Below are 19,420 nucleotides of genomic sequence, written 5' to 3' on the forward strand. Positions count from 1 at the left end.
TATGCCCAGGAGAGAAGAGAGCCCATGGAAGCCTTTAATGTGGCTGAAATTCCACCATAGAAAAGTGGTGGAGTATGTTAGGATTCACGTTCTGCAATCCTAATTCAGTAATTCTGGACTGGCTTTTTCTAATTTCCTCTAACTCTGCTCCACACACCCTTATTTGTGCTGTAGTCATAGAATGTGGCATGACTCTGTTACCTCAGAAAGAGCATGAATTACTTTCAATTTCGGTTTAAACACATCACTATACTGGAAGAGAGGACTGGCTTGCTCAGTCTTCTTTACCTTTGATAAAGGAGAGACAAAGGGGTGGAAGGAGCAAGTGAGCAAAGGCTAAGAGGCAACTGGAACTATTCTTGGACTCCTGGTGTGTGGAGCAGGTATGTCCCTCTTTTATGTGCTATCTAAGATTGATTTCTGATTCAGTGTGACAATTGAAGAAGAGCAGATTGCTTATTGTCTGGAGTGCAGAGGTCTACAGCTGGCTTTATTTGGGGAGTTACAGCTTCTCTGTTTGGATTAGCAGGGCTGCAAAGTGACAGGCACACTGTGTCTTCCTGGATGTGCTGCTTCTAGAAAGAGCCCTTATGGAATTTTGTCTGTCTTGCTTTGTCAAGCTCTGTGGCTGGCATTTGAACTCAGAGAACAAGGTATTTCCTGCCAAGGCAGTTACAGGCAATTATAACTTAAAGAGATCATTTCTTTTCATCTTTATATCAGTCATACTTAAGAAAGCTTCACAGAGAGAGCTCTGAAAATTTATCTATGTACAGATAAATTTAGTATCCACATAGCTGATTTTTAATAATTAAAGATTTAAAATCTCATCAAAACTCTCATTCTCTTCTCCTTCTCTCTCTCTCTCTCTCCTCTCCCATCCGTTGTGTTTGTTGGTTTGCTTTTCATGGTTATGAAGTTGGAGCCGTTTGTAGCATTTAAAAAATGTATACCATCTGGGTTTAACAATCCCTTTGGATAATTCTTCTGTAGATCAAATTTAGAAAACCAATCCTGAGTAGGACTGAACAGCTGCACTTTGTTAATTTGAAGTTCAGAATTTTGTAGCACAATCACAGTAAGAAATCAGAGATCTACAGATCTGTGGGTTTTTCTGTTTGTTTGCTTTTTTGTTTTTTTGAGCAAAGAGAACAAAGAAGCAGTTTACTGAGGCAAAAGCAAAAAGACACACTCAGGGGAGAGTGTGGGGGCATCCTTGTAGGGTTTTTTGATTTCATCTTTTTTCTTATTTTTATCATTGAATGGATGGGGTATTTTTGATTAGAAGTAGAATATTTATTGGAGAAGGCAATGGTACCCCACTCCAGTACTCTTGCCTGGAAAATCCCATGGACAGAGGAGCCTGGTAGGCTGCAGTCCATGGGGTCACTAGGAGTTGGACACGACTGAGCAACTTCACTTTCACTTTCACGCATTGGAGAAGGAAATGGCAACCCACTCCAGTGTTCTTGCCTGGAGAATCCCAGGGACGGGGGAGCCTGGTGGGCTGCCGTCTATGGGGTCGCACAGAGTTGGACACGACTGAAGCGACTTAGCAGCAGCAGCAGCAGCAGCAGAATATTCATTGAGGGAGGCGTGTGTGGGGGGCTTCTAAGTGGCTCAGTGGTAAAGAATCTGCCTTTAAAGCAAGAGACGCAGGAGTTGTGGGTTTAATCACTGGGTTGGGAAGATCCCCTGGAGGAGGAAATGGCAACCCACTCCAGTATTCTTGCCTGGGAAATCCCATGGACAGAGGAGTCTGGCGGGCTGCAGTCCATGGAGTCACAAAAGAGACACAACAGACAATGCGTGGATGAATGACTTATTAAGGGGAAGACAGAACTGGTTTTTATAAAGTTGTTTGCAGTGGTTCATCTCACATCTTCCTACAGCTTCCTGTAATCTTCCCTTTAAGGAGGGAACTGGACAATTCTAGAAATTGTAATGTGGCTGTTAGAGGCTCCTGTTTTCCTTTGTATTCTTGATTTCCACACTGAAGAACTAGACAAAAGAAATGCTGCAGGAGCAATGTATGAAACTGCTTGCTTAACTGCCTTTTCTCTGATAAAAATTTTTTTATCTGTAGACCTTGTTTCTTAGTAACCTGGAGTTCACAGATTGTGTTCAAATGCAGAACCCAATGGACCAATCTGTTCAGTGCAATTTTTGTGGATAAATCTTCATCTAATTCAACTAACATGTTCTGAAATTCTATTTTGTGTTGTGTGCTATGCTTAGATACAAGCTTATAGTATCTAATTTTATTATGAAAACATCCACCATACTGGATCTATAATTTTTCTCACATTACCCCTATAATTATCTTTAAAAACTTAAGTTTAACTGGGTGGGGCTCCTTGTTTTAAAACTACATGAGTAGTAACTGATAGAGTGATTTTTTGTTTGTTTGTTTGGTTTTTGAAATATCTTTTGATAGTATTAAATGTATCTAGAATGTTTGACCTGTAAATGTAAAACAATATTTTAGATAATTGAATATAATATCATGCTTATACATTCTGATAATGAAACATGCATACATATTATAGAGAACTTTTAGCATAATGGCAACCAAAAATATGCCAAGAGATCCACGGTATAATAGTGCTTTTAATATTTAATTTTTCAAATCAAACTTTGCCTTAGAAAACAGTTACAAGGAAATCTCATTTTCTTTTCATATAGATTTACCTAGTGGTCATCTTTTGCTACATTTAGTTTATTTCTCTAAATATATTGGGTTGGTTAAAAAGTTGGTTCAGGTTTTTCTGTAAGATTCTAAAAAAAATAAATGGCCTATAAGAAGGGCTATTGTTAAAAAACAAAACAAAACAAAACAAAACACCCAAAACCCAAATAACAAATATTGGAGATTTGCAGTTCTCCAGGACTGAAGTGACTCAGCAGCAGCAGCAGCAGCAGCAGTAATTAGTGATGTTGGGCATTTGTAAAAGCAGTCACATTTAGAATTGTTTGTATACCAGTTTTATTCCAAGGAAATCTTTCACTAAATTTGTCCTTGGTTTTGAGGTTTGGGATTAAGCTAAAGCGAAACAATAAAGTCTTTTTAGGCTTTTCTTTTATGCATCTTCCCTGGGCCTGTGTGTGCCTTTTCAAATTTCCCATATATGTGCTTCTTTAAAGTATCATAATTTTCCAGACAGTCTCTCTTCAGGGCTTCTGATCATCTATTGTTTGTCTTTACCCTGAAAAGGAAAAACTCAGCTTCTCCTCTCAAATTTCTATTCTCCATATTTCACTTCTGGTCATCACTTATGCGGGCATATAATCACAGTAAGCAATTTTGACACACTAATTTCTCAGAGTTAGTCCATACTCCACAGTCCACAGGTTAAGGGTTCAGTCCCTCAATTCAGACGCAAATTTCAAGTCTAGGTTGTCACTTGGGCTTCTAACTGGCTATACAGTGGAGGTTCCCACAATCTTCTCCTCAGGTTCAATAATTTGCTAGGATGGTTTACAGAAATCAGGAAAAATAGTTTACTTGCTAGGTTACTGACTTATTAAAAAAAAAAAAAAAAGGATATAATCCAGGAAGAGCAAGAGAGAGGAAATGCATGAAAGTAAGAAAGGGGTAGGAGAAGGAAATGGCAACCCACTCCAGTGTTCTTGCCTGGAGAATCCCAGGGACAGAGGAGCCTGGTGGGCTGCCGTCTGTGGAGTCGCACAGAGTCAGACATGACTGAAGCAACTTAGCAGCAGCAGCAGCAGCAGCAGCAAGAAAGGGGTATGGAGTTTCCCTCTGGACATGCTATCCTTTGGAAACCTCCATGTTCATCAAGCCAGAAGCTCTCTGAACCATTTTAGTTAGCTTTTTTTTTTTTTTCCAGTTTTTTAAATGGAAGCCTCATTCAATAGCTACTGTTGATTAAATTTGGTCATTGATGATTACTCAACTTTCAGCTCTTCTCTGACCCCCAGAGGTTGGGGAATGAGGCTGAATGTTCCAAGTCTTGAATAGCACGGTTGGTTCTTTTAAATATGAACTTAGCTGGGTTTGTGCTTTATGCGGGCTTCCCAGGTGGCTCAGCGGTACAGAATTGGCCTGCCACTGAAGAAGGTGCAGGAGGCAGGGGGTTCAGTCTCTGGGTTGGGAAGATCCCCTGGAGGAGGAAATGGCAATGTGCTCCAGTATTCTTGCCTGGAAAATTCCATGGACAGAGGAGCCTGGTGGTCTACAGTTCATGGGGTCACGAAGAGTCAGCCTTGACTGAGCTACTGAACAGCATCACGCATGTATTTTATGTATCATCGTTCATTGTTCTGTCGCTAGGTCATGTCTGACTCTTTGGAACCCCATGGACTGCAGCATGCCAGGCTTCCCTGTCCTTCACCATCTCCCAGAGTTTGCTGAAACTCATATCCATTGAATTGGTGATGCCACCCAACCATCTCATCCTTTGTCATCCCCTTCTCCTCCTGCCTTCAGTCTTTCCCTGGATCAGGGTCTTTTGCAGTGAGTCAGCTCTTTGCATCAAGTGGCCAAAATATTGGAGCTTCAGCTTCAGCATTTGTCCTTTCCATGTATATTCAGGATTGATTTCCTTTAGGACTGGGGCTTGGTATGTTGTAGGCCTTTAGTGCATGGTAACAATAACTTGAATTTTATTATTATTATTGAAGTAAAATTATAGATAGTGATAATAGTTTGTATTTCATTAAAAACTTCATCAGAGGTTTGAGGAAATGATGGAGGAAAACCTTTGTAGTATGCTAATTCTAGGTTACCTGTTGTCTCATGGAAAGTACAGAAGTCTTACTGAATTTGAAGTTGACAGATGCCTTGTATAATTCTGCCTGTAATCTTATCTCTACTAGAAAGCTCTTGTATAACTCTGCCTGTAATCTTATTTCTACTAGAAAGCTCTTCTAGATTGCCATGGCATCTGGACCCAAAATGATGGACCCCATTTGTCTGGTGGAAAATGACAATGAGATTCTGTCAGTGAACCAGAAAGCTCTACAGATTCTTGAGAAGATTTCTCAGCCAGTGGTGGTGGTGGCCATTGTAGGACTGTATCGTACAGGCAAATCCTACTTGATGAACCGTCTTGCAGGACAGAACCGTGGTGAGTGTTGTACTTGGTTAGAGTCCAGTTGTTTGATTCTAGCTGACAGCTTAGTTTCCTAGTTTTCTTCCTTGGTCATGTGAAGGGAGAAACAAATTCCTCTGAATAAGCCAATCTTCCACTTCTAATTCTCACCACTAAATCACTACCTTATTGTGATCTATTATCATGTTCTCTGTTTTATTCCTGTAAAGCAAAATTTCTTCAACATATGCAAAAATCCTACCTTATCCTACCTGATTAAATACTGTGTTCTTGCAGTTGTCTTCTCACTTTCAAAACATTTTGTTTTTTATTGAATATTCTCAACAACATATAAAGATATTTCATTATCTATCATCTTAAAAATTCTTCCTGGATTTCATATCCTATTGGGGCTAAAACCTCTCAAATGCTCCCACATTTTAAAAAATAATTTTTTCTGGAAAAAATACAATCTCAATTTCTATTTTTTACTTTTTTCCATGCCCATATCTCACTGTAATCTAGTTCTCCACTTTTGAAACTCACCATTCTTTCAAAATGCTCTTGTTACAGTTAGCCATAGCCTCTGTTTTATCTGATTCATGGATAACTCTTTGTCTCCATGCTGGTATCATTATCACAATTAATGTCCCCTTCTCCTTGAAACAGAGAACACACAAAGTAGGGCATACTTGTTGAGGTAGAGACAGCACCATCACATGTACTAAGGTACTCGCATTCTAGAAAGTCTGACTTTGTAACCCCTTGGTGGCTTAGATTTTCTGCTGTGATTGCATATTGCTTTCTCCCCTCCCTTTGCAGGTTTCCCTCTGGGGTCCACAGTGCAGTCTGAAACCAAGGGCATCTGGATGTGGTGTGTGCCCCACCCTTCAAAGGAGAACCACACCCTGGTCCTTCTGGACACCGAGGGCTTGGGGGATGTGGAAAAGGTGAGGTGGAAGGTCACAGATAAATCCTTTTTATTCCGGGTTTTCTCCTTATTGCTTGATGATTGTAGAACTTTAGCTGCTGTAGTCTACTTGTAAAATCCAGAAGTCAACTATAGTAAATGAGGTAAACTATGCTTTGTTTGAATCCCACTTCTAGGAAAAGTTATTAGATATATATTAAATAAAATATTTTATTTCTTGGCACTGCATAGATGACTTGATTTCTTTTAATAAATAATTATTGAACAGCTGAATTCTAGGCCTTTGGACTTAAGAAGATAGATTGTGTTGGTGGTTTAGTTGCTAAGTTGTGTCTGACTCTTGTGGCCCCACAGACTGTAGCCCACCAGGCTGCTCTGTCTGTGGGATTTCCCAGGCAAGAATACTGGAGTGCATTGCCATTTCCTTCTCCAGGGGATCTTCCCTGACCCAGGGATCAGACCCGAGTCTCCTGCATTACAGGTGGATTCTTAGGCCCAAATAAGGTAGATATCAGTGACCAAAGTAAAGGTCTTGTTCTCAAAGACCACACATGTGCAGTCAGATTTAATAAAGGGTGATTGGTAAAGAAGCAGGTTGGAGAGAGGAAGAATTTGAACTACATTGCAATCACCAACTCCTGTCAATTCCCTGGGAGCTCTGGGCAAGAATGGTCCTTTTGAGTTGCTCTGACTTGGGAAAATGGTGCTAGAAAATTATTGAAAAGTTACTTTGGGAGCCTTTCTAATTAATGGGACTAACACCTGAAGGCTCTCTCACTGGCACTCCCAACAGCTAGGGGAATAAGTCTTGAAAGGTGATCCAGGCAGGACTTGACAGTTTCCATCACTTACAGTTAAATTATAAAGGTGTGTTGGTAAAGAAGAGGAGAAACATCAATCTGGGTGAGAGGAAGGATTTTTGATTCATCTTCTTAGCTATCAGACGAAGAGTGTATTTAAAGGTTGGAGTTAAGAGATGGGTTTACATTTTCTATGATGAAATTCATCAACTGCTCACAGAGCATTTTAGAAAGCTGTGAGATACCTCTAGATGTGATGGTTCTATAAAACATATATTTGTCCTACAAAAAACATTTTAAGATGGATTTTTTCGGTATTTTAGCTTTCTACTAATGGGTGAAAGAAGTTACATTTCTTTGTTTCATTAACTTTAGACTTATTTGGAAATAGTACCTAAATTTCTATAGCTTTTAATATTTCTTCCCAAAAGAGAATTAAAATTCTGTTTTTATCTTGAAAGTCATATACAAACAATGACATAGTCTTGTTGTTGAAATAATTGATTGTTTGCCATAAATGCCACTTCTTCTTCTAATTGATTATTTTCTAAGACTGAGTTTTGGGGAAATAAAGTAATGAATAGAATATTTTCCCCCAAATTCCCATATAGAATTGTCTTGACATAAATCAGTTTTCCTATTTGCTCTAGGCAGCAGCTTTAATACACTCTTTACAGTAGAAATAATATATAGATTTATGCTACTATTTAGAAAATGCTATGATTTATATAAACAAATTAGCCTGCCTTTAAGGCCCTTCATCAGGTTGCACTAGAGCTTCAAATTCACTTCTCCACTCATCCTCTGCTCCAGTCAAATGAAATAACTCTATTTTAATTATAAGACCCCGGTATTCTCCCATCTCTAATTTTGCCTCTGTGAGTGCTTCTGTCTATGGGATCACTTTCATTTCCTGAAGTCCATGTTTTACCAATTTTTTAATACTCAGTTCAAGACTTTGAGGAAGCTTTCATGTCACATTCTTTCTCCAACTTTCATAGCTCAGTTCTTCCTTTACAGACATAAATTTTAATTTAATGTTATAGCTATAAGTTTCTCTGCTTATATACATTACTAAGATGTCAGCTTTCTATAGGTACTGTCATCTTTGCTGCATTTATTGTTATGGACGTTTGTCACTTATTTGAAACAGGTGTCCTGAAAGGAATAATTGTCATTTTTAACATTGCTTTTTGAAGTCTAAGAACAGTGGGAGAGTATTGAGTAACTTTTGTAGATATTTAGGAGCTGACTGTGGCTCAGATCATGAACTCCTTATTACCAAATTCAGACTCAAATTGAAGAAAGTAGGGAAAACCGCTAGACCATTCAGGTATGACCTAAATCAAATCCCTTATGATTATACAGTGGAAGTGAGAAATAGATTTAAGGGACTAGATCTGATAGATAGAGTGCCTGATGAACTATGGAATGAGGTTCATAACATTGTACAGGAGACAGGGATCAAGACCATCCCCACTAAAAAGAAATGCAAAAAGGCAAAATGGCTGTCTGGGGAGGCCTTACAAATAGCTGTGAAAAGAAGAGAAGTGAAAAGCAAAGGAGAAAAGGAAAGATATAAGCATCTGAATGCAGAGTTCCAAAGAATAGCAAGAAGAGATAAGAAAGCTTTCTTCAGCGATCAATGCAAAGAAATAGAGGAAAACAACAAAATGGGAAAGACTAGAGATCTCTTCAAGAAAATAAGAGATATCAAAGGAACATTTCATGCAAAGATGGGCTCGATAAAGGACAGAAATGGTATGGACCTAACAGAAGCAGAAGATATTAAGAAGAGGTAGCAAGAGTACATGGAAGAACTGTACAAAAAAGATCTTCACGACCCAGATAATCATGATGATGTGATCACTAATCTAGAGCCAGACATCTTGGAATGTGAAGTCAAGTGGGCCTTAGAAAGCATCACTATGAACAAAGCTAGTAGAAGTGATGGAATTCCAGTGGAGCTATTTCAAATCCTGAAAGATGATTCTGTGAAAGTGCTGCACCCAATATGCCAGCAAACCTGGGAAACTCAGCAGTGGCCACAGGACTGGAAAAGGTCAGTTTTCATTCTAACCCCAAAGAAAGGCAATGCAAAAGAATGCTCAAACTACCGTACAATTGCATTCATCTCACATGCTAGTAAAGTAATGCTCAAAATTCTCCAAGCCAGGCTTCAGCAATACGTGAACCGTGAACTCCCTGATGTTCAAGCTGGTTTTAGAAAAGGCAGAGAAACCAGAGATCAAATTGCCAACATCCGCTGGATCATGGAAAAAGCAAGAGGGTTCCAGAAAAACATCTATTTCTGCTTTCTTGACTATGCCAAAGCCTTTGACTGTGTGGATCACAACAAATTGTGGAAAATTCTTCAAGAGCTGGGAATACCAGACCACCTAACCTGCCTCTTGAGAAATCTGTATGCAGGTCAGGAAACAACAGTTAGAACTGGACATGGAACAACAGATTGGTTCCAAATAGGAAAAGGAGTACGTCAAGGCTGTATATTGTCACCCTGCTTATTTAACTTCTATGCAGAGTACATCATGAGAAATGCTGGACTGGAAGAAACACACAAGCTGGAATCAAGATTGCAGGGAGAAATATCAATAACCTCAGATATGCAGATGACACCACCCTTATGGCAGAAAGTGAAGAGGAGGTAAAAAGCCTCTTGATGAAAGTGAAAGAGGAATGCGAAAAAGTTGGCTTAAAGCTCAACATTCAGAAAACTAAGATCATGGCATCTGGTCCTATCACTTCATGGGAAATAGATGGGGAAACAATAGAAACAGTGTCAGACTTTATTTTTTTGAGCTCCAAAATCACTACAGATGGTGACTGCAGCCATGAAATTAAAAGAAGCTTACTCCTTGGAAGAAAAGTTATGACCAACCTAGATAGTATATTCAAAAGCAGAGATATTGCTTTGCCGACTAAAGTCTGTCTAGTCAAGGCTATGGTTTTTCCTGTGGTCATGTATGGATATGAGAGTCGGACTGTGAAGAAGGCTGAGTGCTGAAGAATTGATGCTTTTGAACTGTGTTGTTGGAGAAGACTCTTGAGAGTCCTTTGGACTGTGGGGAGATCCAACCAATCCATTCTGAAGGAGATCAACCCTGGGATTTCTTTGGAAGGAATGATGCTAAAGCTGAAGCTCCAGTACTTTGGCCACCTCATGCGAAGAGTTGACTCATTGGAAAAGACTCTGATGCTGGGAGGGATTGGGGGAAGGAGGAGAAGGGGATGACTGAGGATGAGATGGCTGGATGGCATCACGGACTCGATGGACGTGAGTCTGAGTGAACTCCGGGAGATGGTGATGGACAGGGAGACCTGGCGTGCTGAGATTCACGGGGTCACAAAGAGTCGGACATGACTGAGCGACTGAACTCAACTGAACTGATTGATTGAATATAATTTAAAAGTGCAGTTATGCCAATTATGGTCTATTTTATATGAGCTATGATTAATAAATACGTGTGGAACGAAGAAGTACTAACACTCGTCATTGAATACATAGTTACATACCAAGTACTGTACTAGATTTTATGTATACGTTATTTTCTTTCATCCATTGAGGGAAAAGAAATTCTTATGAAGATTAAAATCACTTTATATATGAAAAAATCACAAACATAAAAAATGTCTTTGTAATTGTCAAAGCTGATATCTGTATTTGCATCTGTCTTCAAATAGTGTCTATGCATGGTGAGTGTGTTAACTGAAATAATACATGAAAGCATGGTAGAATCAATGGATGAATGAATTTTTAATTTAGGACTAAAATCCTAAACCTCTTGTTAAAATGTGATTTCTAGGGTGACCCTAAGAATGACTCGTGGATCTTTGCCCTGGCTGTGCTTCTATGTAGCACCTTTGTCTACAACAGCACGAGCACCATCAACCACCAGGCCCTGGAACAGCTGTAGTATCCTTCCAGAAACTGAACCTCCAAGTTTCACCGAGTTTGGTGAAAATGATAGAGTCATTTCTCCTTCTCTAACATTTAGTTGCCTTTGGTGGAGCATAGGGGACCCAGGGCCAAAGAGAGTGATGATACTACTTTTTAATTAGGGAAATGTAGGAATTGTGCAGAGGCTGTTGCTTTTCTTTAACCAAGTCCTAGCTATGTGACAGAGCTCACAGAACTCATCCAGGCCAAGTCCTCTCCAAGACCTGATGGAGTAGAAGATTCCACAGAATTTGTGAGTTTCTTTCCAGACTTTATCTGGGCTGTTCGGGATTTCACCCTGGAGCTGAAGTTAAATGATCACCCTATCACAGAAGATCAGTACCTGGAGAATGCCTTGAAGCTGATTCCAGGTATTAAAGCATGACCCGGGCAGTGGATGGTCTAATGGAGGGTGGGATTTACTAAACACTGTCTGTCATCTCTGGGGTTGTGTTGCCCTAATGGTCCGGGAGCGAGCGACAAGAATGAAGACAGAACATGAAATCTGGTGCAATGGGTCAGGGGACATGCAGCCTCTATGGGACTGAGGTGCAGAGGCCACTCTGAGTCCAGCTTTTATTCCTAATTGCAGACTGCAAGACTGTTTTTTATCTTATCTTTCCCAAGACACTACACTGACATAGTCCAGATCTCCTTGTTTTTAACCCCAGGCCGTTTCCTTTTGGGCTTGTCTCAACAATCAGTGAATGCATAGGCAGCGTTCATGCCTGACGCGGACCCGGCGTTCCAAGGTCCATGCTTTCATGATCCCAGTCACACTGCCTTCTGAGTCTGGCCTTGGGGTTTTTAACAAGGAGATTATTCTTAAGAAAAACATGAAAGATAATCGTTAACACGGTTTCTTAATATATGCTGTTTTTCCAGGTGCTATTTCTGTGGAATTTCTCAAGGCTGTGAAAGTATATTATTAGGAATTCCCACTACATCTCCCACTTTTTGTTTTTGCAGGAGTAGATCCGCCGTCCGAGCAACTTCTTTTTTCATTAGTTCTCGGATGGTTTTTCTCATGCATCTGAGGACTAGACACAAAACAGTTAAAAATTTACATCCTGATATTATAGTACCAAGCAATCCTCCTCCTAAAGTTTTAATCCACATCATGGGGATAAGTTAATGTAAGCTTTCCTCAATTTCTTCAAATAAATCAGTTTCTGGGAGTAATTGTAAGTGAGCATTCTGCATATTACAAATAGTAGCCTGTAACCGGGAAATATCTAAGGACAGATTATTATGAATGTGTCCTCTCAAATGTTTAGATAATTGATCCCAAGTATATGCACTTTGATTATACTTATGAGATATGACACAAAACGAAGAGATACTCCAATCACACGTAAGATGAGTTTGTAACTTAAAATTTTGTACTTCGTCCCCTAGTAGGAGAGCTGCATTTTCTAAACCATTCACTTGTTCATTAATTTCTTGGTCTATGTGGGTTTGACTTCCCCAGGCAGAGCTTGCATTTTGGTGCCACTGCTGTGCAAATGTAGTCGTTTATATAGTTTGATGCAGTGCCACCCCGGCTATTACTGCTGTCGTGGCTATGGCAATAATTCCCATAATAGCTGCCATAAGGAGTCCAATAAACATTTTGGAATGTTGTGGTACTTTCTTTATAACTTTTAAAAGAGGATGTGTTTCAGAAGAGCCTTCCCAAGGTCTGGTTTGATTTACTGGAAGCCATATTCCCCATCTCCTTCTTCATATAACAAATGAGCGATTAGGATTATAAAGTGAAGAATTTAAGCAAGTATATAATTTTCAATCCTGGCAAAAAAGTTCTTGTACACTTTCACTGATAGAAATTGTTCTTTTCAAGAGTACATAAGGATCTCTCACACAAGCCTGAATATAAAATGTCCAGTTTGCACTGGTATTAAATGTCAGGGAATAACATCCATCCCAAATTTGGAATTTTTTAAGACTTAAAGCCAATTTCCACATCTCTCCTTGCCCTATTCCTTGATCCAATTGTGAGAAGCAGGGAGACATGCGACTACCATGCCATATAATTGGATGATCTAAATGAGTGGTAATATTAGTATGGTGAAAGACTTTTTGCAGTTTCCAACACAGCCTTTTGTGAGAATTGCAGGACTGATTTTGGTGAGAGCAATTAGAGACTGCCTACCCCTTAGGGGACCAGTCCCATACAATTCCATTGGAACCATTAATCAAAATTACTCCCTCAGTTCCACAACAATTATCCCACTGAATGTGATTTTGTTTTTTAGTGCATAGCCTGAGATGCTTGCATAAAGGTCTGTCTGATTTGCTGTCATTGTCGGGTTCTGAGTTGTTATAAGCAAAACTCAGACCAGAGAGAAGATGTAGCTAAATCTTAGTATAAGTGTTAGTTGCTCAGCCGTGCCCGACTCTTTGCGACCCCATGGACTGCAGCCCTCCAGGCCCCTCTGTCCATGAGATTTTCCAGGCAAGGATACTGGAGTGGGTTGCCATTTCCTTCTCCAGGGGATCTTCCCAACCCAGGGATAGAACCCAGGTCTCCTGCACTGCAGGCAGATTCTTTACCAAGTGAGCTACAAGGGAAGCCTAAGAATTGGTGGACAGCCAGGCTTGCACAGATAATTTAAGACATCCTGTAGCTGGTCCTACACAAATTGGCCAGGATTCATACCCATAAGCAACACTGAAGGGAGTCCCTTCCTCTTGTTTAAAAAGAGGAAGGCGTGTATCTTCAGGTCCTGGTATCCAGGAAAAATCATTAACATAAATGAGGATCATAGAATCCCCCCAATCAACAGGTTTTTGTAATGGGGGGTTAGGTATCAGTTCAGTTCAGTTCAGTCACTCAGTCGTGTCTGACTCTTTGTGACCCCATGAATCGCAGCACGCCAGGCCTCCTTGTCCATCACCAACTCCCGGAGTTCACTCAGACTTGCGTCCATTGAGTCCGTGATGCCATCCAGCCATCTCATCCTCGGTCGTCCCCTTCTCCTCCTGCCCCCAATCCCTCCCAGCATCACAGTCTTTTCCAATGAGTCAACGCTTCGCATGAGGTGGCCAAAGTCGTGGAGTTGCAGCTTTAGCATCAGTCCTTCCAAAGAAATCCCAGGGCTGATCTCCTTCAGAATGGACGGGTTGGATCTCCTTGCAGGCCAAGGGACTCTCAAGAGTCTTACATGCCCAATAAGTATAGGTTTTAGATTCAGCTGTTGCTAGGGGTGTGTATACTCACTGCGGTGGCGATAAGAGGAAACATGGCAACACCCGGGTCCTTAGGAGTGGCAGCTTTCTCTTCATTTTCTAAGATCTCCTCGATTTCTGTGTTCATCTTTTAATTTGTCCCCAAGTGGGGATCTTGTTCTGATGTGTCGACAGGAGGGGAATCGTTATCTTTGTTTCAAACTCATGCTTTTGAAACTCATTACTGGGATCTCTACATCCCATGCGAAGCATCTCTCCTGTGGGAGTTCACTCATGATATGGTTTCAGAAGATGCGAGGGAATCCAAACGGGTGTTTCTGAATCACGAGTGAAACACAAGCGAAACCCCTTCCCCAGGTTATCAGATTCCCCCTATGCCATGAGTGTGTTTCTGGATCATACCACCAAACAGGTGGTTTGGGGCGAATTTCTTTTTGTTCCTTTATAAAATGCCATTCTGCTGCAGTGAAATCATTATCTTGATGCAAAAAATTTAAAGTAAATAGTGCTTTATATAATTTTTGCTGTGGTGGAAGTGACATTCCATCTCCCCGTTTCTGTTTTTGTAACATTTCCTTAAGAATCTGTTAGCTTGTTCTACAATAGCTTGTTGTTGGGGATTATAGGGAATTCCTGTATGATGTTTTCATAGACCAAGCCTTAAAAAAATCCCTAAAAGCAGAACTAGTGTAAGCTGGGCCATTGTCTGTTTTTACATTTTGTGGGAGGCCCATAGTAGCAAAGCAGCTACGCAAATGTGAAATAACATGTCTTGTAGATTCTCCAGAGCAAGCAGTTGCCCAGATAAATTTACAGTTAATATCAACTGTGACATGTACATAAGCAAGTTTTCCAAAAGATGAGTTACGTCCATCTGCCAGATATGACTAGGCCTCAGGCCACGAGTATTAATTTCCCCAGTTTCTGTTGGAGACATGGTTATTGCAACCATCTGACATGTAGGACAAGTGCTCACAATCTGTTTAGCTTGAGCCCAAGTGATGTGAAACTTGGTTTTTAAATATTTTGAATTACAATGTGTCAGGTCATGAAAGGCTGATGCTTCTGTAAAGGCTGGAAATAAAAGGGCATCGGCTTGAGTATTTCCTTCTGTTAAAGGCCCTGGTAAAATAGTATGAGCCTGAATATGAGTAATGTAGAATGGAAACTGTCAGTGTCTAATTACCTGTTGTAAATTTGTAAAAAGTGTATACAATGTGGATGGGATAGTATCCTTAATAGTTGCTGTTTATATATGTTTAGTGACATGTACAGAATATTGAGAATCAGATAGATTCTCAATATTGCTTGGGGAATATTTTGTGATATGTGTATAATAGCTAGAATTTTTGCTTGTTGTGCAGAATATCCAGGTGTTTCAATTACTAGCATAAACGTGCCTATATATCCTGCTTTCCCTCAGCTAGTGCCATCTGTAAAATTGAGAGGAACAGATGGACTGGGGTTGACACTAGTAATTCTAGGCAAAATCCATCTTGTTTGTTTTAAAAACTGCAAGATATAGGCAAATCAGGATAGTGGTTGCCAATATGTCCAACATATTGGACGGCTAAAGCTTGTTGCCAAGATAATGGATAATGAGTTTTGAAGAGAATATTTTAATTCCTTGGAAGTTGGTGTAGTCCAAATAAGGCAGGGATCATGTCCAGTAAACTGTTGAACACACTCTTTTCCTTTTAGAATTATATTGGCTACCATATCTAAGTAAAGTGTAATAGATTTTATTTGTGAATTAGCTAAGAATATCCATAAAACTATTAAAGGAGTTTGCATAATCAGCCCAGTAGGGGAATGAGGGGTGGGGAAGACAAACAACTGAAGAGGCTCTAGAGGGTCTATTCTGTCTATTTGGCAGTTTTATACAGCTTGTTCTATAATTGCTAGTTTTTTCTCAGCCTCAAGAAATTTTTGTTGGGAGCTATTAAGCTCTGGATTTTCTCTTAATAGATTAAATGGGATAGAGAATAAAGTGGAATCCCTAATTTAGGCCGAATCTAGTTAACATCTCCTAGTAATTTTTGTAATCATTTAAAGTTTTAATTGAGTCTCTGCGTATCTGCCTCTTTTGGTTTGATTGTAGTATGAGTGACTCTATTTCCTGAGTACTGAAAAGGTTCAGTGTATTGTAATTTATCAGGAACTATATACAAGCCAGTACATTCCAAACATTTCTTTAGCTTTAAAAACATTCCTATAGGCTATCAATTTCAGGTAGGCACATAGTATATCATCCATATAATGAATGATATATGCATAAGGGAATTGCTGTCGCATTGGATGTAAAGCCTTGGCTACAAAATTTTGACAAATAGTGGGACTGTTACGCATACCTTGAAGTAATACTGTCCATTGAAATCTTTTATGTGGCTCCTTTAAATTAATGGAAGGAACTGAAAAAGCAAATCTAGGTTTATCATCAGGATGTAAAGGAATAATAAAAAAACAATCTCTAAGATCAATAGCAAACAAATGCAAATTTCTTGGAATCATACTAGGATTAGGTAGACCAGGCTGCAAAGCACCCATTAAAACAATAACAGCATTAACAGCTCTCAGATCAGTAAGCATTCTCCATTAACCAGATTTCTTTTGTATAATGAACACTGGAAAATTCCAAGGGCTAAAGGACTCAATAATATGTCCTTTGTTAAGTTGTTCATTAATTCATGTAAAGCCTCCATTTTTTTGTTTTGTTTTGTTTTGTTTTAGGGGCCACTGCTCTATCTACACAGGTTGATCTGTTTTCCAATTAAGAGGTATGGGTGTGGGTGGGGGAAGATTAATAGGAGCAGTGGCCACTGGTGAAAAGAGGGCGGTTTGAAATCTTAAATACTCAAAGGATAAATTCTTCCTTGTTGGTTTTTGCCCAGTCCCAATCCTGGTATATAACCTTGATTGAACATAATTTGGTGACTGACCTTGCTATATTGATTTGGAGGACAAGGGGGAGGAGATGGAGGAAAAAATCCCTCATCATCTTCTTCGGGAGCTGAAGGAGCAGATTTTGCAGATGGGTTCCCCTTTCCCTCAGACTCCACATACTCTGAACTTTGAGGTTATTCAAGAGAATTATCATCATTTTCATCAAAAAAATCAGAAGTCTGCAAAGGTTCCAGTACTGAGTTAATTAATGCCCACATACTCCAAATAGAAATTAAGAGTGGAGTTCCTTTTGCATGTTCTTTTTTAAACTTTGCTCCAACCTTTTCCCAGACTTTTAAATCCAAGGCTCCTATTGATGGGAACCAGCAGCAATATTTATCTATTGCTTGCAACAATTCTAATAATCCCCCTCCACAAATAGAAGCTCCTCTCCCTTTCAAGAGTTGTCTTAATAAACAAATATGCGGGTGATAGTGTTCTACAGTCTCAACATTTCCCATTTTCAGTTAGTTCAGTCACTTAGTCACGTTTGACTCTTTGTGACCCCATGGACTGCAACACACCAGGCCCCCCTGAGTTTACACACCAACTCCCAGAGTTTACTCAACTCATGTCCATTGAGTCCGTGATGCCATCCAACCATCTCATCTTCCGTCCTCACCTTCTCCTCCTGCCTTCAATCTTTCTCAGCATCAGGGTCTTTTCAAATGAGTCAGTTCTTTGCATCAGGTGGCCAAAGTTTTGGAGTTTCAGCTTCAGTATCAGTCCTACCAATGAATATTCAGGACTGATTTCCTTTAGGATGGACTGGTTGGATCTCCTTGCAGTTCAAGGGACTCTCAAGAGTCTTCTCCAACACCACAGTTCAAAAGCATCAATTCTTCGGTGCTCAGCTTTCTTTATAGTCCAACTCTCACATCCATACATGGCTACTGGAAAAACCATAGCCTGACTAGACAGACCTTTGTGTTGGCAAAGTAATGTCTTTGCTTTTTAATATGCTGTCTATATTGGTCATAGCTTTTCTTCCAAGGAGTAAGTCTTTTAATTTCGTGGCTGCAGTCAACATCTGCAGTGATTTTCATCTACTTCTAAGTCACTTCAGTCACGTCCAACTCTGTGTGACCCCATAGACAGCAGCCCACCAGGCTCCCCCGTCCCTGGAATTTTCCAGGCAAGAACACTGGACTGGGTTGCCATTTCCTTCTCCAATGCATGAAAGTGGAAAGTGAAAGGGAAGTCGCTCAGTCATGTCCGACTCTTAGTGACCCCATGGACTGCAGCCTACCAGGCTCCTCCGTCCATGGGATTTTCCAGGTAAGAGTACTGGAGTGGGTGCCTTTGCCTTCTCCACAGTGATTTTGGAGCCCCCCAAATAAAGCCTGTCACTGTTTACACTGTTTCTCCATTTGCCATGAAGTGATGGGACCAGATGCCATGATCTTAGTTTTCTGAATGTTGAGCTTTAAGCCAACTTTTTCACTCTCCTCTTTCACTTTCATCAACAGGCTTTTTAGTTCCTCTTCACTTTCTGCCATAAGGCTGGTGTCATCTGCATATCTGAGGTTATTGATATTTCTCCCAGCAATCTTGATTCCAGCTTGTGCTTCATCCAGCCCAGCATTTCTTATGATGTACTCTGCATAGAAGTTAAATAAGCAGGGTGACAATATACAGCCTTGACGTACTCCTTTCCCTATTTGGAGCCAGCCTGTTGTTCCACGTCCAGTTCTAACTGTTGCTTCCTGACCTGCATACAGGTTTCTCAAGAGGCAGCTCAAGTGGTCTGGTAGTCCTATCTCTTGAAGAATTTTCCACAGTTTGTTGTGATCCACACAGTCAAAGGGTTTGGCATAGTCAATAAAGCAGAAGTAGATGTTTTTCTGGAACTCTCTAGCTTTTTCCATGTTCCAGCAGATGTTGGCAATTTGATCTCTGGTTCCTTTGCCTTTTCTAAAACCAGCTTGAACATCTGGAAGTTCACGGTTCATGTATTATTGAAGCCTGGCTTGGAGAATTTTGATCATTACTTTACTAGCATGTGAGATGAGTAGACTTGTTCGGTAGTTTGAGCATTCTTTTGCATTACCTTTCTTTGGGATTGGAATGAAAACTGACCTTTTCCAGTCCTGTGGCCACTGCTGAGTTTTATCATTTTAACCCTGTAAATGCTTGAAGACTTACCAGCAGGAATTTTCAGAGGCCTCTCAACTGTCCCAGGTTCTGTGTTGCTGTAATTTCACTTTCACTGCTAATGGTCTTTCGCTCCAGCCCTACGTTGGGTGCCAATTATTGCCCTAATGGTCAGGGAGCAAGCGACAAGAATGAAGACAGAACACGAGATCTGGCAATGGGTCAGGGTACATGCAGCCTCTATTGGACTGAGGTGAGGGTCCATTCTCAGTCCAGCTTTTATTTTTAATTGCAGACTGCAAGACTATTTTTGATCTTATATTTCCCAAGACACTACACTGACATAGTCCAGATCTCCTTGTTTTTATCCCAAGAAGTTCCCTTTTGGGCTTGTCTCAGGAACAGTCATCAGGTGGGCAGGCAGCATTCATGCCTGATGCCGACCCGGTGT

The 19,420-nt window shown here is 40.2% G+C and overlaps 1 protein-coding gene across 1 annotated transcript in view; it reads left to right on the forward strand.

The window, feature by feature from the left end:
* Positions 1-192: 192 nt before the first annotated feature.
* The window catches only part of LOC120856889 (guanylate-binding protein 6-like), a 30,005-nt gene continuing 10,777 nt past the window's right edge, over positions 193-19,420 (forward strand). The window contains exons 1-5 of the mRNA XM_040232369.1: positions 193-383; positions 4,882-5,090; positions 5,877-6,004; positions 10,610-10,719; positions 10,918-11,114. Coding sequence (XP_040088303.1) covers positions 4,901-5,090; positions 5,877-6,004; positions 10,610-10,719; positions 10,918-11,114 — 625 coding nt within the window. The 5' untranslated portion in view covers positions 193-383; positions 4,882-4,900. The remainder of the gene's footprint in view (positions 384-4,881; positions 5,091-5,876; positions 6,005-10,609; positions 10,720-10,917; positions 11,115-19,420) is intronic.

The sequence above is a fragment of the Oryx dammah genome, unplaced genomic scaffold (genome assembly GCF_014754425.2).
Source record: "Oryx dammah isolate SB20612 unplaced genomic scaffold, SCBI_Odam_1.1 HiC_scaffold_28, whole genome shotgun sequence".
In the NCBI taxonomy this organism is placed as follows: domain Eukaryota; kingdom Metazoa; phylum Chordata; class Mammalia; order Artiodactyla; family Bovidae; genus Oryx; species Oryx dammah.